At 42.3% G+C, this 26,118-nt stretch overlaps 1 protein-coding gene across 12 annotated transcripts in view; it reads right to left on the bottom strand.

Moving 5' to 3' along the window:
• Nucleotides 1–26,118, bottom strand: part of LOC134528075 (zinc finger matrin-type protein 4-like) — a 70,625-nt gene that overhangs the window by 36,728 nt on the left and 7,779 nt on the right. For 7 of the 12 annotated variants that reach the window (XM_063361309.1, XM_063361320.1, XM_063361321.1 and 4 more), the window contains exons 2-5: nucleotides 7,148–7,238; nucleotides 3,730–3,807; nucleotides 2,823–2,944; nucleotides 88–228 (exon numbers count right to left, since the gene is read on the bottom strand). In XM_063361309.1, the coding sequence (XP_063217379.1) occupies nucleotides 88–228; nucleotides 2,823–2,944; nucleotides 3,730–3,807; nucleotides 7,148–7,232 (426 nt within the window). In that variant the 5' untranslated portion in view covers nucleotides 7,233–7,238. Of the gene's footprint in view, nucleotides 1–87; nucleotides 229–2,822; nucleotides 2,945–3,729; nucleotides 3,808–7,147; nucleotides 7,239–8,837; nucleotides 10,726–26,118 lie in introns of those variants that run through there. The other 5 variants (XM_063361311.1, XM_063361312.1, XM_063361313.1 and 2 more) reach the window with 5 other exon arrangements.

The following is a 26,118-nucleotide window of genomic DNA, read 5'->3' as shown; positions in this document are numbered from 1 at the left end:
ACGTTATCTCGAAATCTTTTTGTGAAATTACATGCTCCTAGGGGATATGAAACGAAGGTATTGTGACGTAGCGAAAGTGTAACTGACCTTCCGCTTGCACACCAGCTTCAACCAACAGTCCGGGATCTTCTTGTCGTTGCAGCTGCTCCAGTCCTCGAGGTAGCGCATCACCTTCTTCTCGTGCTGCTTGCCCTTGTAGTGCATGTTGGCCTGCCTCACCGAATACAGCTGCCACACAACAAACCCCCCACGTTGCAGTATTCACACTATTACCTCTGTCAGTCCACATGTGCACCTATCCCTCACTTAGCACGGCTAATTTGTTCCTAAAAACGCTCGTGTTATTCAAAATCGCGTATTCTGAAGCATTAGTTTCCATAAATAGCAAAGCTAATTTATTTAATGTATTCCAGAATTGGGCAGGAAAATATACTTAACGTAATATAAATGCGTTGAATAACACTCAACTATAGATGTGTCACACCATTTATCTTTATATGCCTCCCATTCGCACTTTTGTATGACAAATACGACACAGCGTAACGGGAGATATGTGGTTATGTACTTTATCGTCGGTTGGCTGGCTGACTTGCCCGCCCGGGCGTGATCTTCAACTCACGTCGCGTACCTTTCCGAACCATCCTTTACTGACAGTAAATTTCATATCATGCTAAATGAATCCGCGCAATCTGAAGACGTGCTAAGTGAGGGATAGGTGTACCAGGTTTCTGCAAACACAGTTTTTTTTATTCTAATAAAATTTAGATAAGAATATCAAATTATTCACGAATACTGTTTACAAAATTATTCCTCACTCTACATAAATAAAAATGTAAATGTTCATTCAAAATCATAAATCTACAAAAGTTCTACACCGATTGCTTTGAAATTTTGACACACCATAGTATTCAAATATGCGTGTGTTTTTATACAACTATATCACACCTGTGACAGATAAAAAGGTGTGTATATGCACATACACACACACACACATAAATGAATGTGTGTTCATCTTCTGTTTTGTAAAGATATAGACAGAGAGTTACAGAGGTATAGAGATATAGAGAGAGGGAGATATACAGATAGATTGAGAGAGGGAGATATACAAATGTATTTAGACAGAGTGATATACAGGTGTATATGTGTGTGCAGAGGGATAGATAGGGAGATAGACTAAGATAGAGATAGAAACATAGACACATAAGGAAATATAGAGTGATATAGATATATAAAGATATAGAGATTGTTTTTTATACATACAGAGAAATATATTGAGATTTATAGAGGGATACACATAGAGAGATAGGCTACTTTGTACATGTATACTTACTTCAAACAAATTACAAAAAAAATTGAAAGAGGCATAGCTATGCATGCCGGGCATTAGCTAGAATACAATATTTTTTGAATACTCGCAGATCCCTAGAGTGTACCAGCACCCACAGTAAAACCATTTAAACAAGTTACAACTTGGGATAGCATTTAATATATATTATTTTAAAAATTTGAGATCGAGGAAAATTATTGAAATTAACAGTGTCAACTCTCAAGTTTCCAAGATCTATTTGTGTCTTTTATTTTACCTACCTATCCTATTACCATTTCACAAGATTGTACATTTAATATCTGATTATGTAAATAAAATTACTTAATGTACTGATTTGGAAAACTTACACATATTAGTTTGTGAAGCCAATATTTGAAGGGTTAAATGTTTCAACACTATAGTTAATTTTTTTTTTTTCTTGTACATTATTTTATTTTATAACCTTGGTATCAAGTTTTGGATTCAAGGGACATATATGAAGTACATTTTATGATTCAAGATTTGGATTTGAGAAAATTGGGATCTAACCCATAACTAGTTACAATTTTATAAGGTTTCCTGATTAAGTCCCTTCAGAAATTTCTAAACATGGTTTAACTGTACTTTATAAGTCCACAACATTTAAATCAGTATGTAACCATATATAAGATAAAATACTTAACACCAAAATGGTTCTTTTTAGTTTCTTGGACCAACCAATGATGCTGTTTTCTAACGATACCTCTGGTTCTATGACTGTTAGATACACTTTTATTGTCCCCTAGAAATAAAATCCTATTTCTTATAAATTCCAGATACAAAATTAGTAGTTTTGTGAAAATATGAAAACTGTAAATAGGAATACATGATCTTAATTTTTTTTAAAATTTTAACTAGAGCCAGATAATTATAAATAAGAATTCAAACTTTTGTTTTAAAAAAAAAAGGGGGGGGGGGAAACAGTTAAAGTAACTACAGCAGAAATCCTTCTCCAGCTTGATAAATTCTAAGTTCTCCCCTTATTTTTAACACAGTTTTAATGCATAAGAAATCACTTAAAAAACTTCTAAATAGCATTTTACAGTAATTGAAATTTATAAATTGGTAGTAGTACAAGCTCTCACAGGATGATACTTGCAGAAAGACTCACAGAAATAATAATAATAATAATAATAATAATAATAATAATAATAATAATAATAATAATAACAATAATAAAAATAATAAAAACATTTTCCCACAGACCCACGGTTGTGACGTTCCATTTGTTAGATAATGGCGAACTCCCAGTTGGTGGCTAATGGGTCACAAATAATTGGATTTTTGTGGTCAGAAAGCCAATTGAAGGAGGAAAATATGGAAAATGGAAGCCAACTTCAATTGAATTAGCAGTGTAAAATACAGCCTATTTAAACGTGCAAGTGAAAACACAGCTAATACGAAGAGCTTCAGAAAGTATCACATAATCCATAGATGGACTATTAGGAGATTACAACGATAACAGAGTTGTACCTACCCTACAAAGACACAGCTCGCATGTCAGCTTGCCGAACTTGCGTGTTAATTCTTCTGGGAGAGGGATGAGTTCTTCCTCGGACTCATCGTCATCTTTGTCATAGTCATCATCATCGTGTGAATCTGAAAAAAAAATTGGAACAATGTTAACAGTAAATGAAGTACTGTTAAGACCAGGTACAACTCGTGTTTAGCTCTCTACAATGCACACTTGGGAAGCCCGGCACCAAACTGGGATCCTGTAGGTTGTCACGAAACTTCTCCACACCCTGCATTAAGCACTACTGCACATGAAAAACTAATAGCAGATACCTGTCATTAAGGACATTTTATGTAAATCTATTTCAGTCGCTCTCATGTATTTATTGTTGAGTAACAAATGTTCTCAGCAGATATTTAATATAAGTTATTTTCTAGCTGTAAAAATTCTTGAAGGGATTATAATTACGAACACTTGTGTGACATTTTAAGGCTATTAGATATTTAGTGAATTACACGGAATATTTGTTGAAAATCATTAGTTGACATATAGTATGCAGGAGAGCGATCTGGCTAAAATAACATAAAAAGCCCTCAAATAATATTAATGAGAAGAAAATTAAATAACTAACTCCCTGTATAAGACCATGCCTTAAAAAACCATTTTAATATCACAATAGCGGTACATAAAAATTTTTCACATAATTCTTTCCCTGGTAAATGAAAGTTTCAAGATCTGACATTTTGTATTATAAACAATGCTTAAATTTTTTAGTAAAATTTTCTTTACAATTAAGTCAAAATGTAAATTTTACTCTACCACTTAGTGAAACATTTTTCCTTGTGATAAGCATAGCTGAGCTTATTAATACACTTCTTGTTATAGACTTTATAGTAAATTCTGGCCAAATAAGCAAAAGATTACATACCATAGTATCTATCCATCCTGTTTGATGGTGAATACGGCACTACTTCATAGTATGAATGATCACTGTGATAATCATGCCCTAAAACAAAACAAAAACCCATGCTATATGGGCTAAAAAAAAATTATTATAACTTTCGCAGGGAACATTATGCTATAAAATCAACTACGATGACTACAAAATGGCAAACAAGAAAACATTTGGGAGAGAGAGAGACACAAAATTTATTATTTTAACAATCTTAATTTATGAAATTTTATTAATTTTTTATTATTTGTCACATGCCCACCAATAGTAGGGGGACTTTTAAGGTGGGCATGACACATACGTATACAGATGAGATTGTGGTTACTGCCAGTACGTGGGCACTGCCTTCTGGTAGGCACCCAGAGCAGGCAGGCACCACCTAAAGAGAAGCACCGCAACATGTGGGCACTATCGCAACTGACCAACATACATAAGCAGCCTGAACCACATACTTGCAGGGACCACAACACAGAGAACAAACTTTACAATTTAAACAAATATGGTAAAGCAATGAGCAGACAATCACAATTACAACTAATACTTAATAAAATATGGAAGACACCCAACTACTGAACATAGGATTTACATTATAAATGGATAGTAAAAGATTTGCACCCACGCGTGTTTTAACAGTGTTTCTATAATATTATAGGCCCCTTCTGGGAGGGGTGCTCTCAGAATGGTTAATCTGATTGCCGTAACAAAAGGGATAAACAATAGTGCTATAACAAGTAAACGAGGGATTTCCAAAAACGACTGTTACCAGAACAATTTATTAAATAGTTTATCCAGGGCGATCAACAACTGCCAAAGTTCATTACATATGTTCAAACATGGGAATTTCACATTAATATGCTTTCCAAGAGCAAGTTATTGATAAGAGCATACTCCATCATGATCTCAAGTATGTGTAAAGTTATTTTTATTTTATTAACACGTTACTGTTCCTCGTCATTAAATATGTTCCTTTATCAATACAGATTAGAAATTCACACTAAATATTGAGGGTTACAAATTTGAGAATCACACTCAGTCTCATTGGACACACGCGGCAGAAAGCCCCATATTACACAAAGCGATCCATCTTAAATGATCCTCAAGGCACAAACATACAAAAGTGGTTAACACGCCTTAAATCATAAATTTGCACTCTAAATAGTTATAAAAAAGGGAAAGACGTGGTAAAGAACAAACAGAGAATGTGTGCACATTAATTACACAAAGAATAAAAAGTGATAAGCTTCGCTGCCAACGCTGGGACTAACATTCCTATCCTAGCGGGTAAATTACAGAGCCCTCACGAAAATTGTCTCGCAGTGCGCGAACCACAAATACATCTCGCGAGTCACGGTTGACTAAGGGAGGAAAAACTCTAAGAATTACTCAAAACAGAATTTATAAGATGGCAGCCGAGACAATGATTTAAAAAAAAAACTAGTAAGGAAAATTTAAAACATTTACGTTAAAAAAATGGGGGCGGCCACCGCGCCCCATCAGAAATCACTCAAAATCAATATCAACCGTACCTTATCAGCGAGAGCAAAAGAGTGTTGATCGGTCGGAGTCCCAGCGTCGAAACAGAAAGAGGAAGGGGGAACAAGCCCTTATAAAAACTACCCTGGTGGCGCTAGCGTCGTCAATCGCCGACCGAAGAAACAAAAAGAAGGGAGCGGGAGAGGAGGGGTTTCAAGCAAAAGTAAATGGAGGGAAAGAGAGGAAGGGAAGGCCGTGTGCACGGGCGCCCATGCCGCCCGTTACAGATTATAAATAGTGAGTGGTTTGCATACAGAATATAAAAAAAGATTTGTCTCTTAAAATTAATATATTTGGTAGTGACTTACTAAATATAAAGTATTGTATTCTAAATTACATCATCAGTATTGGATTCTAAATTACAGCAGATCATAACACTTTGCATTTTTAAAAAAAGGTGTCTAGATGACATACAATTCAACTCTACAAATCATTACCACAAAAAATACTTAGCTAATATAAACAATTTATCAATATTAAAATATAAATAATTCAACAAGTTCTGTTCGAAAACACCCTTCATGATCTTTGAAGGAATTCTTTAATCTGATAGAAGATAGAGAAATAGGACTGTGGTTAAATTCACCTGATTATTAAATTTTAACATCTAGTAATTATGACAAATGTTTTATAATGTACTAAAATTAACTTTTTTTAAATTTGAACAAGATTTAATTCATATCATTATCATGTACAAAATCTACATATATAATTAATAAATGTACTTTTTAAGAATTTTACGAAGGTAGATGTTTTCCTAATCTTTAATTTATGTAAATATGAAACCACTAATTTTGCACCTTCTAACAATCATTAAATTTGGCACATGACTACATATATCCTAAAACAAAATTTTATGCTAGGATATTTGTACATTTATTTAGACAATGGTTTAGGTTATTTACATTAAAATATATTTCTAAATGTTTCTGTCAGTATTATTCTTTCTTTAACTGGTATTATTTGTACTGCATACCCACCATGCACAATTTTATAAGCTGGGGCTTCAATATTTTCTTTGTTCTACAATATAGTAACCCGATGGTTTATCAACTACTATTATCTTAACAACACTCTGATCAGGAGCATGCAGAATTTCAATTTTTAATTTGGAGGGAGGGGGAGAGAACTATTTTACAAGCTGTTTGCTTTCAAATTATTTCTTTTCGTTGGTTGGAACAATAAGATTTTTCTTAGGATTTCCGGGTATTCCCCCCCCACCTTTTTTTTTCTTCTGCATATGCCACACATTGATGAATTTCATGTAGAAAATAGAAGTAAAATTACAGCTGGTAAACTTTTATTTCCAATTTCAGTCAAATGGAATATCAAATAATTTTTTTTTTTTTGTGTTTTTAAAGTATTACACAGTGTTGGAGAGCCAGATTTTGATTACACCTAACCTTCCCAGAACCAGTTTCGTTTTTACGTATTTTCTTGAAAATATGAGATGGAATGAGATAAATGACTGTGCTGTTACAGTTAGATAGTTCTGCACTTATAACGTTAATTATAGGCTGAAAAATTCATATGTTTAATTATTATAATCACAGATTTAGTTTTTACGTTTTTAGGCAATAAAATCTTCTAAATATAAAACAGACTTACAATTAAGAATCATATTTATACTAATCATTAATAATCATCAACTAGTCTCTATTCATTAGTAATATAAATAATATAATGAACTAGCAATTAGACTTATTTGCTGGTTTAATAAAATATGCTGTCAGGGTTTCCAATTACTGTGTTTAAGCACTGAGGAAGTGACATCAATGTAATTAATGTAACAAAAAAATTCCTTGATGCACATGTCCAGCAACTTTATTTACTAGGCTACCTACAAAGCTACATTACTTACTTCGATGATGGGATCTCCGTGAAGACCAAGACCGAGATCGAGACCTAGGCCTATATCTGTGGCGATCGTGTTCACGCCCCAGCATGTCTCACTGCAAAATATAAAATTAAACATAACTTTTACCCCTCTGTAGTCAACACTGTGAGTCAATGAAATCCTGCAATAACCCAAAAAGTGTGTATTACAATGATACGGGGCCACTCGTGGCGGCGCCACTTGTTACGGGGGCCGTAGTCTCTGATATTTAATGGCTGAATTTTACTGCGTGCTCGGGTTTTATGGGCGCCACCGTGCCACGTGCACGGACCGATGTGAGACTCTTTCCCAGGGTCGTGACGTCGCCCATGTGAGGCGTGATTTTAATTCCCCCCTGAAAACACCTAGCACTAATTCCTGCCCGCTCTCAGCGTCGGGCACGCTATTATCTACGCAGTGGGCTATCAGGCGTCCCACACGCCGTCACACTCCACGTGGTCAACAGGTTTAAATAAGAAAATAATACATTTGATTTACACACCTGATTTATTCGGCGAAGGCAACCTACACACGTACACGATTGAAACTGTTTAAAACGCCCGCGGCACGAATCGGTTTAGGTGTGAAGACCCCCACGTGGTCACATCTCACATTACGTAGTACAAAAGAGAAAAGACTGTTGCTGGTCGTAAGACAATTAATTATGCAGTCCCCCGACCGAGAGGAGCTCCGAGGACGAAAAAATGATTTAGACGGAATTAAATTGAAACAGAATTACTTGGCGGTGAAACAAGCGGTGAGGTCCCCGAAGTGCTGGCGCGTCTACTCTCTTTCGTTGATGGCGGCAAACTGGGCTGAGATCATGGCTCGGCTCGACTAACATGGCGTCCTTCCGCCGAAACAATTGCCGTTTAAGATATTTGCGAATTCGTGCCACGGGAAACTAAATTAACATGACAAGAATGAATTAAAAATTACGTGACATTTTTTGGATAGAGAGAAAGGTTTGTACAAATTATAATTATTAAGATTTAAATTAAATTATTGTCTGGCTTCGGGTTTCCTCGGGAATGTCCGGAAACGCTATTATATTTTGATACCTTATTTTAATTAAAAGTACATAAAACCCTCCCGGCCGATCTGCCGTCACGTTGCACTTGGGGAAAATAAAAACACATAACACAATTGTATTTAACTATGTTTTAGGGGTGCGGCGCACTGACTCGACAGCGCCCTCTTGCCAAGCGAACACACACGCACGCACACGTACGCACGGGTAGGCGGGAGGTTTGAATGGAGGGTGGGTGGTGTTTGGGCGGTGGCATATCGGACTTAAAAGGGGCCGCAGGCCCGGACGATGTCAACAATCTTTATGTATCTGCCTTTCAGCACTCACAGGTTGATAAAAGTGGATCAGTTTAGCTGCAGGAACTAAAAATGCTAAATGACATAATTTTATGAACAAATGAATTTAAAGTTTTCATTGAGTAAAAGTCAAACTCTCATTGCTTTAAAGTTTTTTAGTGACCTTAGAAATGTACACAAATTTTCACCAAATGTTTTTAGTAGCTAATGTAAACATATTGCCAAAATAGCGGCAAATAAAATTTTTCTTTTTTTACACAATAACACACATGGTCAATCGTACAAAAAAGTAGTAGGAATCAAATTTAAAAAGGAATAAATAGGAACAGCTATAGCAATGTGAACTCACGCTAATTATTCATCACACTTGGGCCATGTTCGAATGTGGAGATTTTGCATACCTACAAAAAAGGTGACATATTTCGTAAATTAATTTTTAGTATTTTGTATGCAACTAAACTCACAAAATACAAAACATAAAATTATGAATTCACCATGATGGTTTTAACTTTTAAAAATAATATTATAAATAATTCAGTTTGCCATGATTCTATGCTTAAATAATGTTTTAGCACATTTGAGTGTTGTATTAAGTGCAAAACTAATAAAGGCATCCAAATTGAAGCATACTAAATCATAAATGATAAAGTAACGAATTGACCAATTCAAACAGCCGAAGTATAACCATTTATAATGGATTAAAAAATGGTATAATTGATTGGGAATGTTTTATTTCAATGGATGCAAGATCTAAAGTTACCAAAAGGTAATACAAAAATTTTCCCTTAAACAATAAACAAGAGAATTATTGACTAAAATTATAAAGAATCTGTAACCGAAAAACAATTTTGTCTGGTCAAAATAGACATAAAAATAGTGATCAAATAACAAAACTTCCGACAGAGCTGAATTTTAGTAGAGTCCTTGGGTACACCAGTAGAAATAAAGTGCCAAAAGTTACCATAGATCCCATGTGTGCTAAAAAGGTTATTCAAGGTCAAAGGTCAAAATGTTCAGTTTTTTGGATTTTTCTCAAAACCGGTAAATTTTATCAAAAATATAGCCCAAACAAAAATTGTAGATTATAAAATTATCTACAAAAATGGTCCTTATACTTTTTTTTTTTAAGAATCATCATTCCTAAGATAACGCCATTTTAAAAGTTAAGGAGTTAGATTTTACATGATATCCACACAAATGCCACGTAAATACGTTGATTTGTTAATACTACTTACTGCACGGACTCCAATTGATAAAATTATTTACTTTGTAAAACCTGGAAAGGCTCAACAGCGAACAGAAATATATTCTTAAAAAAGTTGATCTGCTTATCCAAAATGCCAAAATGTTATTTTATTTTTACATGCGATAACCAGTTGCGATACTACATCAGCATTGTTCAGAAGGGGTTAAAAATCAGTATTGAAATTATTTGAGAAAAAGGACTTAATTGATTGCGCTAAAGTATTTGAAGAAATTGACTCTCCTCCTCAAACGATAATCACTAAAGGAATTCGCTTTCTCTTTGCTGTTTATGGAACTCCAAAAAAAAAAAAAAAAAAAAAAATTGTATCGACAAGTATAGATATTTAAATTTTGTAAAAAAATACACGGAACAAGAAACAAGTACAACTATCTTGTCTTCCTCCAACATCGGCTTCTGCTTGGTTTGAGCTCTTCTTGTCTAGCAGTAATTTCCTTTTCTTTAACATATAAATATTTTATACCTTTAATTGTCTGTGTACAGTACATAAACATATATTCAGGGGAAAAAAGGAGATCCTTGACATACTTGGTGACTTCAATGTTTCTGGTGTCGACTGCACCAACAAACAAGCTGCTCACATTGTAAATGCTCGCATCAGAAACAAGGTGCACCAACTGATCATCTTTATTTATAGTCTTGGTCTAGTGCAGTATAAGAAAACTTCCTATCACCTAAAAATCTCTTAGACCTATGTTTCAGCAACATTTCTCAATGTTTAATAACAGAAGCTGATTAAACTATTGTCAAGGAAGATTTATATCATCCTGCCTTAAATATCCCACACAAAATAAATTCTCCTTTTTTTTTTTTAATCCTATAAAAATGGTGATTATCTAGGTCTTTACAACTCTATTAGAAGTCATGATTAGTATTTTTTTCTTCTAAATAATCTGATGTTAATCACCTTGTAGATGAATTAAATACTTTTACTTGTAACAATATTAATGCCTTTATCCCAGCTTTTACAATAAAACTTCCAATTACCCAAACTGGTTTTAAAAAGCTCTGATTCAAACCTCGAAATCGAAGAAACACTTTCCTAAACTCTATAGAAGAAACAAAAACATGTTTTATTAGTCTAAATTTTAATTCTTTCGGAAATTGGCTAAGTATTTAATCAAGCATGATAATTTAATTGGATGAGATTTATTTAACAATAATATCAATAACAGTCCAAAGAGGTTTTGGCATTATGAGAAAATAATGAAAAATAGATATAAAGAACATCATTCATTAGAAGTGAATGCTAATGTTTCGAGTGATCCAAACATATTATCAAATGCTTTTGCTAAATACTTCTCAAGAGTTTATATGTCACCAACCTGCACTTACCATGCTCCATCTACTTTATTTTGTAACACTATTTCTGTTCCTATAATCTCAGAAAAATTAGTCCTTTGAGACATTAAGAGATTAAAAATTTCAATGCCTACTGGTCCTAATGGGATAGCAAACTTTACTTGTACTGAGGGCTGATCGCGCATTGCCGGTGATTTTGAGATGTTAACTATGGGCGCCACCACGTGGAAGGGCACGTGGACCCGGCGGAGTCTCTCGCTCAGGGCGTGACGTAGCCCAAGTGGGGACGAGTTACCAGCCCTTTCTATCCTAGCTACCCAGACCTGGCCCGCTCTAGGCGTCGGGCACGCCACACTCCTAGACTCACTCACCGCGTGATTAAATAAGTACTCACTTTATATTTATTTTCCAGATTTAATTTCACTAACACGTCTCTCTACACGCCCGTTACACGTTACACATTACACGGTTAAAAAGCCTGAGGCACGAATCGGTTTAGGTGAAGGCATGGTCCGCACACGTGGCCATGCTGCAAAGTTTACTTATTACACGGTAATGAAGAAAAACTCGACTGAGACAATTAATTAATTAAACAGTCCGCTGACCGAGAGCTGCCCCGAGGATGACGTACGAAAGAGATTCAGAAATAATTAACGAGACAGAATTACTTGGTCAGTGCTGAACAAAGGTTGAAGTCCCCGGGGTGCTGGCGCGTCTGCTCTCGGTCAGTGATGAAGATGGACTGGGCTGAGCTCATCGCTCGCAGGTGGCAACATGGCGCCCTTCGCGCCAACACAATTACCGTTACTATATTCTACGATTCCGTGCCCCGGCGAAAGTTGGGTAAATTACAGATAAACATTAAAAAATATATAAAAATTACTGACAATGGAAAGTTCGTTACTATTTACTTATTTAATGACAATTTATGTAAAAGCATTCCTACCCTCGTCCAAGTCCGTGCCTGTTCGGGTCCGCCCGGGCAACGTCTATAGTTATTTAAGGTAACCTATTTAAATTAAAGAAAACACAAGTAAATTTCACAACACTGGGGCAAAGACGAATGAAAACAAAAAGGGTTTACAAATAATATTAAAACGTATCAAATTAGGGGTGCGGCGCACTGCAGCTAAGCGCCCTCTTGTGGTAGTTCGTGGCGCGCAATTCAAACACACGACTACGTACATGGCGGTACAAATGCCGGGGAAGGGGAGGGAATGTTGAGGAAACGGAGACTGACTAGGCTCATGGGGCGTAGCCCCGGCTGACGTCAATTGCCCCCCCCTCGAATAGCCGGTCATGTCGACGTTTCCGCTGGGTCGCCTGTGGGCGTGGTCGCCCCCTTATCAACAACAGCTGTGCTTCCTCGCGATCCCTCGGGGTCGTAGCGTGTATCGCGGAGCCGGAACCGGGTCTTGTGACGCCAGGTCTCCCCTCTCTTCCCGCGGTGCTTCGTCTTCCTGCGGCTCGGTTACTGTCACCCTGAACGTGGAGTCTGCCAACGAGTAATGCAGAGGCCACAATGGCTCGTCCGGTGAACTCGGCCTACTCTCTACTTCCTCCGGCCACCTTACAAGTGGTTGGGATGTCGACTGGCCCTCCGTCACTCCGGGCGTGTCCCTGAGAAATCCCCTGAAAGGCGAGACGTCACTCCCCGAGTCTTCGAACAGCCGCCTCGGCCGGACATCTGTGACTGCGAGGGGTGTCGCCTGTCCCGCCCCCAGGTCCGGGAAGCCTCTGAACCCGCCCCCGTCTGTTGGGGTGGACGTGGCCAGCTGTGCGGCCGCCCTCCCGTCTGTCTCGTCCGCCGCCTCCGTCTCTTCCTGCCCCGTCTCCGCCTCGTCCGCCGCCTCCGTCTCTTCCTGTCCCGTCTCCACCTCGTCCGCCGCCTCCGTCTCTTCCTGCCCCGTCTCCGCCTCGTCCGCCGCCTCCGCCTCTTCCTGTCCCGTCTCCGCCTCGTCCGCCGCCTCCGCCTCTTCCTGTGCCAGGCGCACATCGTCCCGGTGATATTTCGCGGCCCGGCCTGAGGGTAACTTTATCACGACCGCCGTGGGCCCCGCCTTGATCACTGCCACAGGGCCAAACCACTTTGGCGCCAGGCCGGCGCAGAAGTTGCGTCGGCCGGAGGAGAGTGGGTGGAGCCTCGCGTAAACCAGCAGGCCTGGTTTCAGTTCAGGGGGCGGGCGGGTCGTCTCGGGTGTGCGTTGTGCTTGGTAAGCTGCCTGGTTACGTCGCGCCCTATCGTGCGTCTCGGCCAATCGCCTCAGGCGTCCTTCGGGGCTCTCTACGTCCGGGCCCGTTTGTTGTTGCCGCACGTGGTATTCCCCGGGGAGGGTGAGGTTCCGCCCCTGGACCATGGTGGCTGGTGTTTCGCCGGTTGCCGCGTTCACCCGTCGCCGGATGCAGTACAGAATGTCCGGGATGTGCGTGTCCCATTGGGCGTGGTCGTCTGCGAGCCTCAACCGCAGTTGAACCTTCACCTCTTGGTTGCGTCGTTCCGTGGGGTTCGCGCGGGGGTGGTACACGGGGGTGGTGTGTAGGATTACCCGCCATTTTTTTCCCAGCTGCGCCCACCGGCGCCCGCCAAATTGGGTGGCATTGTCCGACAACAGGACCCGGGGGTACCCCCACCTAGGGAAAAACTCCGTCTCCAGGCTGCGTGCAATGGTGCCGGCGCGGATGTTCGCAAGTGGGTAGGCCTCCACCCAACGCGTGTAGCAGTCTGTCACCACCAACAAAAATCTTTTCCCTCGGGGCGTGCGGGGATATGGTCCCATTAGGTCTATGGTGACTGTATGGAATGGCTCGGTGGGCTGCCTGGGTACCTGCTGGGCTGTCCCGTCGGTGCGGCGCGCCTTGTGCCTCTGGCAATGTTTACATCTCCTCACGCAGTCCCGTACAAACTTGTTTACCCCTGGCCAGTAGAACTGTTCCCGCAGATCGTGTCGCGTCTGGTCTGCGCCGGGGTGTCCGGCTAGCCTGTTCACGTGATACATGTCAAACACCTCCCGGTGGGTGGCGGCTGGCGCGAGCGTCCGCCATTGGCCAGCTGTCCCCTTAGGTCGCGCCTGCAGTGTCCCGTCCAATACACGGTAACCTTCACATTCTCCGCTCCCGCAACGGCGCACGATCTCCTGTGTGTCCGTGTCCGTGAGTTGGGCCGCTCGCACGTAGGCGTCTAAGTCATCAAGCTCCGCGCCTGGCGGTAATGTCGGTGTGACGTTAAGGTTTAGGGCACACAATGCAGCTTGGGTTGTCGGGGTGCGCGGGGTCCTGGGTATGCGCCCGCTGGACGGTGGCAAAAGCTCCTCCCACTCAGCATCGTCACAGGCTGTGACGGTGACGTCCGGATTTCGCGACAGCTCGTCCGCTAGTTCGTTCTGTTTTCCCGGTACATGCTCGACTTCGAAATCTAAGGCCTGTAGCAGCATGGCCCAGCGCGTCAGCTTTGAACGTCGTCCCTGCATCGTGGCTAGCCATTTGAGACATTGGCTGTCAGTTCTCAGTACGAATTTCTGCCCCTCCAGGTGTGGGCGGTAGCGTCTGAGGGCCCAAACTACGCCTAGACACTCACGCTCGTTTACACTATACCGCTGCTCGACGTCGCCGAACTTGGCGCTTGCATATTCAATCACCCGAGGCTCGCCGTTGTCGCCGAGTTGTAACAGGATGGCCCCGATGCCCTTCTCGCTCGCGTCTGTTTGTACGATCAGGGGTCTGTCTGGGTCCAGCCGCGCGAGTAAGTGGCACTGTTGAAATCTGCGTTTTAGCTCGTCAAAAGCGTTTTGGGCTTCCGCGGTCCACCTGAACGGACGTTTGGGTGACAGCTGTTCGGTCATCGGCGCCGCTACTACCGAGAACTCTGGAACGAAGGCTCGCAGCCAGTTAGCTAGCCCCAAGAACTTTTGCAGTTGCTTGCGCGTGCGTGGGGGCTCTTTGTTGATAATCACACTCAGCTGTTTTTCCGTGGGTCGGTTTCCGTCCGCGTTAACCACTAGACCCAGGAAATCTAGTTCTGTGGTCCCCAGGTGGCATTTTTCGCGATTGCATGTAAGACCATGGCTCGCCAGGCGTTCCAGGACTAAGGCTAAGTGATGCGCATGTTCTTCCCACGTCTGAGACCAAACAATTATGTCGTCCAGATACGCGGCCGCAAACTTGCCTGAGTAGTTGTCTAAGACCCGTGTCATCATCCCTTGGAAGGTAGCGGGGGCGTCCTGTAGGCCGAATGGCATCGCGCAAAACTGAAATCTCCGCCCGTCCGGGGCTGTGAACGCCGTCTTGGGTCGGTCCGCCGGACGTATCGGCACCTGCCAATACCCAGATTTTAGGTCGAGGGAAGAAAATATCTTGGCGTTACCTAGGCCTGAAAGTGTGTCGGCTATGTTCAGCAGGGGGGGTGGGGCATTAATTGTCACTCTATTGATAGGTTTGAAATTGACACAGAAGCGTAATTTCCCGTCTTTTTTTTCTGCCAACACGACCTGGAAATTATACGGACTTTCGCTAGGCTCAATTATCCCGTCCTGTAACATGTCCTGAACCTGGTCTAGGATGGTCTGTTTACCAACGTGGCCGTAGCTACCGGGTGGGATAAACATTGGCTCGTGAGGATGGGTCGGGATGGCATGCTCAGCTATGGTGGTACGTTTCAGCGGGTCCGCGGACGCAAACACATTACACTGGTGATCGAGGACCTGCTGGATGGTAGCACGAAACTCGGGGGGAACTCCGTGTTGGAACTCGTCGAGACTGACCTGGTTTACTGCTGGTGGAGTAGGCTTACCCAGCCCGTGGATGGTCCGCCGCCCCTGGGTGCCGACATGGACGCAGCCGGCCCGGATGTCGATGGCTGCGTGCTGCTCGTAGAGCCAGGGTAGCCCCAGAATGACGTCATCACGTAACTGCTCCACCACCAGCGCCGTCGTGACGGACCGTTGGTCCCGTACGTCCACCTCCAGCGTCGCGACGCCCTGGGTGTAGCAGGCGTCCCCCGTGGTAGCCAGCTGGAGTTGGCCCGGGTGGTGCTCGAAGTTGTCACGGCCGATCACGCGTGCCGCCACACAGTTGTGGCTGGCGGCGGTGTCAACAAGCGCGTGGACTGCGCGCCCGTTGACAACCACCGGAATGCGCAACAGGTCGGCCTCCGCCGCTCCCACGTGACCCATAAGGGGCCCCGCCGCCGTAGGTCTGTTGTTGTTAGGTGAGGCGGGGGAGGTGGGCTGTCTTAGCGCGCCGCCCCCTGCCGTCCGTTTCCCGACGGCTGCTGCGCCGCGAAGTCAGGCCGGAACTTGTTCCTCACCGGGCAGTTCTCGTGCCAATGGAACGTGCCTGGTGGACACGTGTGGCACTGAGGTGGTGGGCTGCCGCCGGTAGTCCGTCTCCGCCATGTCAGCTGCGCGTGGCCGCTCGGTCCGGGTTCGTCGCGCCTAGCTTGGTCTCGGGTGGGCGCCGTGTAGGGCACCAGCGCCTTGGTGTCGGCGGGCGTCGTGTCTTCCTGCTTGGTGCTCAGGGTGGCGTGGATCCTGGTCGGTCTGACAGCTCGTAGGTCCTGCTCTAAGACGCGCGCCTGTTGGACGAACTCCTCTGCCGGACGCCGCGTCATCGGGCGTAAATACGGGCGAAATTCCGGGCGCATCAGCTCAACTACCCGCTCCAGCACTCCGGCAGGTTCTTCTCCGGGAAACAGCCGCTTGTACAGACGTATTTTTTTTTTGATAAACGCCTCCGCCGCCTCCGTCGCGCCTTGCTCGAGACAATACAGCTCCGTCCGCACTCTCATCTCTGTCTTCACGTCCGCGAATCTGGCCTCGAACAATCTCGCGAACTCGGTCCACGGCATGTCATACTCCTGGACGATCTGCCACCACGTCTTGGCGTCGCCTTTGAGCGCGTGGCCCACCCTGTTCGCCCACTCACACTCCGGCACTCCGTAGCGATTCAGGCGTTCCCGACACGTGTGTACAAATCTCCGCGGATCGTCGCTGGTTCTGCCCGCAAATTCCGGTAGCTCCACGTGCCCTATGAGAGGTACCCTGCCCCGTGGTGTGTCGGCGGCGTCCCTCACCGGGTTGCAACCTGACGGGCCCGCTATTCTCACGTGGTGGCACCACTGGCACGTGTACCACCCGTCTTGAAAGGAAATTATCTCGAACTTCGCGAAACACGCCGTGTGCTTGAACGCGCGACAGTTCCGGCACCAGCCTCCCTCCCGCGTCTTGCCCTCACACTCCGCATCCGTGCACTTCCCGTGTCCCGCCTCAAACTGATCCGCCCGTTCTGCCTGCTCGTGGTTCGGCTGCGTTTCATACTGTCCTACGCACACGCACGTGTCCGTCCACGAAGAAATCGCCGTCCCGCTCACCTGGCGCGGTCGCGCGCACATAACACAATATAAGCTATTCTTTTGAAACAACTCACTTGCCTTAATCGCGCCCGGGTTTCTGTCAAGTCCGTGGTTGTCCGACATGGTCGTGTGGTGGTGAGGCCGGTCGATTGCCTCTCTTCCCTTCGCTACGCGACGCGACGCGGATGGCGGTACACACACACACTGACCTGGCCCGGCTGCTGTTGTCGCGAGGAATGCGGCCACCTGGCTGCTCGCAGCGAATTCCTGGAAGCGCGCGCCCGGCTGGTCACGTGGCCGGCGCGCCAGAGTCCCGCTATGCGCTCCGCGCGAACAATAGTTCCAGCGCGAACTTTAGTTCCGCGCGCTCCGCGTAACAACCGCCTATCTCACACGCTCGTACAGGTCTGGTTTTCGCGGAAGATGTAACTCGCCCCACGCTCTTGGGCGCCATTTGAGGGCTGATCGCGCATTGCCGGTGATTTTGAGATGTTAACTATGGGCGCCACCACGTGGAAGGGCACGTGGACCCGGCGGAGTCTCTCGCTCAGGGCGTGACGTAGCCCAAGTGGGGACGAGTTACCAGCCCTTTCTATCCTAGCTACCCAGACCTGGCCCACTCTAGGCGTCGGGCACGCCACACTCCTAGACTCACTCACAGCGTGATTAAATAAGTACTCACTTTATATTTATTTTCCAGATTTAATTTCACTAACACGTCTCTCTACACGCCCGTTACACGTTACACATTACACGGTTAAAAAGCCTGAGGCACGAATCGGTTTAGGTGAAGGCATGGTCCGCACACGTGGCCATGCTGCAAAGTTTACTTATTACACGGTGATGAAGAAAAACTCGACTGAGACAATTAATTAATTAAACAGTCCGCTGACCGAGAGCTGCCCCGAGGATGACGTACGAAAGAGATTCAGAAATAATTAACGAGACAGAATTACTTGGTCAGTGCTGAACAAAGGTTGAAGTCCCCGGGGTGCTGGCGCGTCTGCTCTCGGTCAGTGATGAAGATGGACTGGGCTGAGCTCATCGCTCGCAGGTGGCAACATGGCGTCCTTCGCGCCAACACAATTACCGTTACTATATTCTACGATTTCGTGCCCCGGCGAAAGTTGGGTAAATTACAGATAAACATTAAAAAATATATAAAAATTACTGACAATGGAAAGTTCGTTACTATTTACTTATTTAATGACAATTTATGTAAAAGCATTCCTACCCTCGTCCAAGTCCGTGCCTGTTCGGGTCCGCCCGGGCAACGTCTATAGTTATTTAAGGTAACCTATTTAAATTAAAGAAAACACAAGTAAATTGCACAACACTGGGGCAAAGACGAATGAAAACAAAAAGGGTTTACAAATAATATTAAAACGTAGCAAATTAGGGGTGCGGCGCACTGCAGCTAAGCGCCCTCTTGTGGTAGTTCGTGGCGCGCAATTCAAACACACGACTACGTACATGGCGGTACAAATGCCGGGGAAGGGGAGGGAATGTTGAGGAAACGGAGACTGACTAGGCTCATGGGGCGTAGCCCCGGCTGACGTCAGTACCTATAACATTTTTTTAACATGAGTTTAAAAACTCAAGTCATTCCAAATAAATGGAAAATTGCAAAGGTTACTCCAATTCATGAAAGTGGTTCTAAATGAAATGTTTCCAACTACAGGTCTATAACTATTCTAAATTATTTTTCAAAAATTTTCAAGAAAATTATTTTCAAAATTATAAATTTCCCATTAAAAATAGATTGTCTGATAATCAACATGGTTTCAGATCTGATATGTCCACAACTACAAACTTAATAACATTCTTCAATCCTATAAATAATGAAGTCACCAACAGGAGTCAGATTGATGCCTGCTTTTTTGATTTAGCCAAATATTTTGACACTGTTAGTCATCCATTATTACTAAGCAAATAATCTAATTTCGTTTTTGGTGATAATTTTGTTAATTGATTTTCTAGTTACCTCACAAACATTTCTTTCTCTATTAATAACATTAACTCCCACATTTTGAAGCTAGTTCTGGTGTCCCACAGAGCAGTACATTATGACCTACACTTTTTAATATATTCATTGATGATATTACTCATGTTGTTTCAAATTCTACCAGTGTATTGTTTGCAGATGACTAAAAAATTTGTAGAAAAATCACCACATTAAATGATTGTCTATTATTTCTATCTGACATTGTTTCGCTTAATTATTGGTGCAAGTCAGATCTTGTTCGTCTTAACAGTGACAAACTAAAATAATATCCTTTACCAGGAAATATCTTCCTATCAAATATGATTATAAATGAGAAAATACCTCAATTCAAAAAACTATTACATTAAAATTTTTTGGAATTATTATCGATTCCATATTATTATCAACATGTAGATTATCTAACTTGTAGTTCCAGAAGAACACTCACCCTTATTAAATACATCACTAATTATGCTACAAATTCTGATTCCATTTTATCTATTTTCTCAGCACTTAGGTCAAAACTTGAATATTGTTCAGTAATATGGAACAATATTAATTCTTTTGACAATAATAAAACTGAACATATTCAAAATAAATGTATCAAAAACTTTTCCTTCCTCCTAAATGAACTTCTCTCTTTGACCAGCGGGCCTACCTTCATTACAAACTGTTATAGTTCTAATTTACTCTCCAGGTATTATAAAATCTATAAATCTACTTTACTTTGCATAAATTTTTGTAGTTTTTGATTTTATGAATGTTTATTTGTGTCTGTGTCCATTGTTTGTTGTGTCCTTTGTGTAATGTATTTATATTTAACATAGTTTTGTTCTTTGTATGTTTCATGCATACCCTTGCAATCTCTTCAAAGAGTGTTGGTGTACATATTACAATTGAACAATATGGTGGAAAAAGTATACCATTATGCCATTTATTTTCATTGAGCAAATATTTTTTTAACAATCAGTTATCTTTCAAAATTTTAGGTAAGTTACTGTCTGACGGAGCAGTCTTACATCATAAGGAATGACAGGCCTAATGATAAAGGCTATAATAAAGGTGATATATACGTGATATGTGAACTACTTTTCTGGTTATTGGATAAAAAGCTTATCTTAAGATTCACCATTGAGATCAGTCCTAGAAAAGGTGATTTTTTAATGTTAAAATGATAGTGCCCACAGGATACTAAGAGAAAAATCTATTTATAATTTAAAATATTTTCTTAAAACTCTTTCTGTGTGCATGTGCATTTGTGTATGTGGGTATGCATATGCCATGTTGCTAGTTTGCACTGTATGTCATTAGAGAAAACCCAAAGAATGGACACAGAGAGATAAATATGTACACAAAATACACAGAAAACCAGCCATAATCAGCAGATATCAAATGTTAAATGTAAAGAGAATTCCGTTGCTGTATCGTCACTGTGTTGTCCAGTTAATCTGTTTAGTATCATTAGTGGTTCCTCTGTCTGAGGCTATTTTGTCCAAAGTTCTTGTTAGTATTTACTGTTTTTGTTTGTGCTGTGATATTGTTCAAACCAATTCCTTTCACGGAACACTCTGTGCTGTCTTTACATTTAACATTAGCTGATTTTGGCTCCCTATGTTTGTGCATTCATGTCTTTTGCAAACTAGCAATTAAGCAATGGAGTATGTCCAAAATAATGATTCAATCTACCTCATTGTAAGAATTATTCAAAGAACATAAAAACCAAAACAAAATTTTCAAGCAGCCAGACATCACCAATCCTTCAACTTGGAGCAACAAATTGTACAAAATCTTCCCAGGGCACATTTTAATAATTAATGTTAATATCATATATGAGAAGAGGTGACATACTGAATAATTAAAATAAATAATGTCATCTACCTTCTCTGCCAATATTAAAATTCTGAATTAAAATGTAAGGACTGAACAAAACAGAAATATTCAAACAATCAAATATACTTTTTGTAACTCAAAACATTTCCAGTATTCGTTACTTAAATTCAAACAGACAAAATTTCAAAGTGAAATAAAAAAAAAGATTAAAGTTGGACAACTATTTCAAATGGATATTTGCATAGTTAAAAAAAAAAAGTTCTCTATTATGAAGTTTAGAAAAAATCAAAAACTGTTAATGCAAGGCCAGTTTAAACATGAAATAAGCCATATCAAAAGAAAGCTCAACTGACTTTTATGAATTAGTCTTTGATCACCTAATTTTTTTTAGTTTCATAACATTATTTTGGTTTTATTGTAATGGGTGTTCTCATCCAACTTGTTATGCTTTTTCACAGCAAAGTACGAGGTGTGTTTCATCGCATCCCTAAAAAGAGGCAACCCGCAGCACTTCCCAGTGGGTTAGGTGACCCACGAAGCTTGAACAAGGCTAAATAAGAAGGTTCTCATTCATTTGACTGTTATGTGGCACAAGAAGTTCCACCCGGTGACTATGCATTCTGCACAGCTTCGGTGTGTGTAATAAAGAATATTTTGGTTCATAATTACTATTGCTCCTGGAGGGGTACATAAACTCCAGTTTTTGCAGAGATGAGAGAGACCAGCAAAGATGCTCCAAGACACGGCACCAGCACTACAAGAGACCCAGTGAAGCTCTATCCGCTTGCCGCGCTGACCGAAGGATGTCATCGTCGGGGTAAACATTGTCCTTAGGAAACACAACGAGGCATTGGCATTGAAGTCCCCAGTACCGAGGGTCATGGGTTCAAGTCATGAGTTAGTGAGTAACGAGTAAGAAACGCTGAAGAAACGAGTAAACACTGAGCTAGAGTAAGGTGGTGGCATGGGCGTGGAAGGAGGATTTAAGTGGCTGGTTAGAGTCCTGGATGAGCGAAGAACACTCGCTCGGCAAGCGTCTGTAGTCTAACGAGCAGTATCCAGCAGAGAGTTGACTACCAGATGAGAGTGACTACCTGATAACTTATGTTATTGGTTTGAGTCCCAAGACGAGCAAGCAACACTCGCCCATTGAGTACGAGTAGGAGCAAGCAGATAAGTCGGCAAGGGGCCAAAGGCTTTTGGGCTCAATGACAGAGGGCGAGGTGTTACAGCGAACAGCTAATGACACTTGCTTGCCCTGTAACTAGTGAGTGGGAGACATCAAGGATGTAGAGGTGATGCCATGCTACAGCTGGTTCGAGTCCCAGTACAACTAGCTGCTGCCAATTGCGAGGAGGACGAGGAGACCTCCTGGTGCTGACGGGACATGGAGGTCACCGACTACATATTGTTACGATTATTAAAACAATAATCATCGTGGGAAAACTACTGGGTTCGTAAATTGATATTCCAATTAAAGACTTTACTACACAGTTTTATTGATTGCTAATATTTACATCACTAAAAAATAATCTTCTAAAAATGCCTAATAATCAATCACACTTAAAAATGTTTACCCCCCAGTCACGCGGTTTTTAAACACCGCACACCTCGCTGGGCCGCACCTCTGGCGCAACTCTCGCCGCAGCACCCCTCATGGACCTCCGTCGCAGGATTCTGTCGCCGCACTCCGCCACCACCACCGCCGCACTTCCCCTCGCCGAGGGTCCGCTCGACGCTTCGCTCGGGACTCTCGTCGTACCCGCGGCACTCTCACCACCCTACTATCGCCCCGGAACTTAACTCTCTTGCCGAGGAACTCCGCCGCACCCGCGGCACTATCGCCCGGGAAACTCTACTCCCAACTGCTCACTGAGGCCGGCGTCCTGGGCATATATAGGTCCAGGCTCCACTTCTAGAATTCACGAACACGGTTGAGGCCAGTCGCGTCATTCCGCACCGACCCGACGTCAGAATTATCAAGACGCATCGGTAGCTCACAGAACTCCCCAGCTACAAGGTTTCAGATAACGCTGCAAAGGCAGAGCGTCGCTAGGGGAGCAAAGGGAAGGAGGGGGGAAGCGACAACCCTTGTAATCTACCAGGCGTGCGGGGCATGTCTCACGTTGCGGTGGCCACGTGACATCAGTGGCCGTGTGGGGCCGCCAGCCAGCTCCAAACCTGCGCGCGCCGCGGCCCTGCTCACGTTCGTAACAATATCTCACTGAAGCCACGGCTTGGAGAAGCCATACGTGCCACCAAAATCTGACGTAGAGACCACAGAATGAGGCAAGTAGCAACAATGACAGTGACCACGTACTCAGCGGTGTTAACCTAGCATCTGAGTTACAGATTAAATATGGTGGTCAATAATTTAAATACTAGTTATTTTGAGAATGTTTTTGAGCTGCATTTTTAGCAGAGTTGTAAATAGCCAGTCTCATAAATTTTAATTTAGAGTTATTCCGGCCTGGCCATTAATATTCTAGTTGTCTAGAACAACAGATTGGTAATACATAATTCGTACTAATGTTGTACTGGAGTAAATGTCCAGTAGGGATTTGAACTCCCACAGTTACGTGTTTTATAAGTTGTGTCTATTGTGTGGGCATTGTAAATCTTTTAATTCATACAGTTTATTCCCAAATTCTTTGTGTTCACAGTTGATGAATAGTGAAGGATGACATTATTAAGTCATCAGTTAGCCCGGCTAGTCCACAATGCACTAGTATTCTATTTGTTTGTTGTCTGTATTTGGTAGGTACCTAGCGCAACTGAGTAGACTATATGAGTAAAAGTCTAGTTTGAATTTTTGTATTTTGACACATAAACACTTGTACAATTTACTTACTAAACATATTTTGATTAGAATTTAAATACACACCAATAATCCAAAAAAAATTCTAGGCAATTATTTTTATGCCCTATTTAATTTAATTTTTTTTCCTTCAGGATATCTGTCAAACATAGTTTCTGCATATGAACAACAATAAAATAACATTTCTTGAGTCCTGATTCACTGCCACAGTACCGTACTTATTTTTTAATCATGCTGCTTGATTACTAAACACATTAAACAATATTTTACATGTGTACAATAATGTTATTAATTTTATTTTCTTCTTCAAATAGTTATAAGGGGATAGTTTGTAACAAAACTTCAGCCATATGATGCAGACACCCGCTACCATTCCTGCATGAAGTTTATTAGACAAGGTTGCTAGATTGGGTAATTTGTCATCAATACAGCTACTTTACAACAAAATTGTGTGTGATTATTATAACTGAAGTGGTAGTAATTTTTGGCCTACTTAAATTTTTTTTAAAAACATGGTTTTGGCAAAAGTAATTATATCTTGTTAGGTACTTCTCTGGTAATAACATTGTTATTCATGCGAGCAAAGTATGGTATTACAATCAACAAAATACCAAAACCTCTAGTTTATAACAAGTAACAAGCATGCAAGGAAAGTGGAGACATATAAAAAGTAATGAAAAAATTAAAAGTATTTTTTATTTTTATTTTTAAGGTATGCAAGAGGGTTTTTCACCTGTCAGACAAACATTTTTTCTTTGTTTCTTCACGTATTGTAAATTTGCAACAAATTTAAAATTATTATTAATTCAGTGGAACTAAATTTCCATCAATATAACTCTACTTATGTACAAAAATGAGTGACAAACCTTTTTTATAGCTTATAAGATTGTTTTAAAAAAATTATAATTGTGTCGATATTAACTAAATGATTGATAAATCATCAATGACAAATGTTGTAATTTAAGGTGCCTGAATAAATGTTAAAACAGATTTCTTCACCAATATACAATAGTTAGAATAACTGTGACATCACTTCAGCTGCGGAGATTTAGAAGATTCACTGTTGCTTTCGGCAATCATTTTTACTAGGATATACAAAGAAAATTATATCTAACGCCTAAACAAAAATTATTTACTAGATATCAATATTTTCTTTACAATTAGAAACCAATAAAACATAATAAAAGGATTTAAGAGTTCTTTATATCCTGTCCTGGAAATAAGTAATTTTGTGAAGTGCAAGTTAAAAACAATCAATGGTACTGCCATCACCCGGGGTCTAGAACTCGATACCCGGGGTGAGCCTAGTAGTTACTGGTGTCTCTGTTGAGGTGTTTGTTCTCCGGGAGGGCGCCAGGCTAGTCTTAAAGCGTCTAGCCGTTGTTGTGGTGGGTCGTCGGCCCCAGCGTGCACTACTAAGCTCCTAGGCTATATGGTGTCTGAACACAATGAACACACGCACGTAATTACTTGACGGTTTTTGAACGAAGGGGAAACGCGGGGAACGGCACGTCCGTCCTAGTTGATGACCCGTTGTCGACTGCCGTTGACCGCGGCCGGCCTAGGAGGGGGGGCGGCAGCGTCAGCCTGCATAGGCTAGGCTAGGGGTGCGGTATCACAGCGGGGTAAGGTACTGGCGGGGTGGAGACCGGGCTTCATTGTCACAGGCGGTACGATGTCAAACGCCCCCCCCTGGAGAAGCCCGGTCTTTCCCTGCGAACGGTACCCCGCAGCATGGTTGCACCCCTAGCATTGGCAGCAGGTCCAGGCTGGAGGCACTTGGAGTGGCAGCAGCTGGTAGGGCCCGCGCTCTGCTCACAGGTCATCCCGCTGTGTGAACACGGGGGCTTCTTCAGCATACCGGGCGCCCCGGATTGTTCCCAGGTGATAGTCTGCGAGGTATCTCGGTGGCCGTCTGACCCGTTGGGGCCGTCCGGTCAGGTTGTCATGTTGGCGGAGGTCAGTTTGGGTAGCTGACGTGGTCTCTTCACTTTCTGGAATCCCGGGTGCTGCCAGACCACTCGAGTTCTGGTTGGTTCGGTCCTCCTCTGGTTCCATTGCGGGTGGTGACAGCGCGTGGTCGCTG

Source organism: Bacillus rossius, chromosome 1, assembly GCF_032445375.1.
Source record: "Bacillus rossius redtenbacheri isolate Brsri chromosome 1, Brsri_v3, whole genome shotgun sequence".
In the NCBI taxonomy this organism is placed as follows: domain Eukaryota; kingdom Metazoa; phylum Arthropoda; class Insecta; order Phasmatodea; family Bacillidae; genus Bacillus; species Bacillus rossius.
The sequence above is the reverse complement of the archived record's forward strand: the minus strand, read 5'-3'. Positions and strand labels throughout refer to the sequence as shown.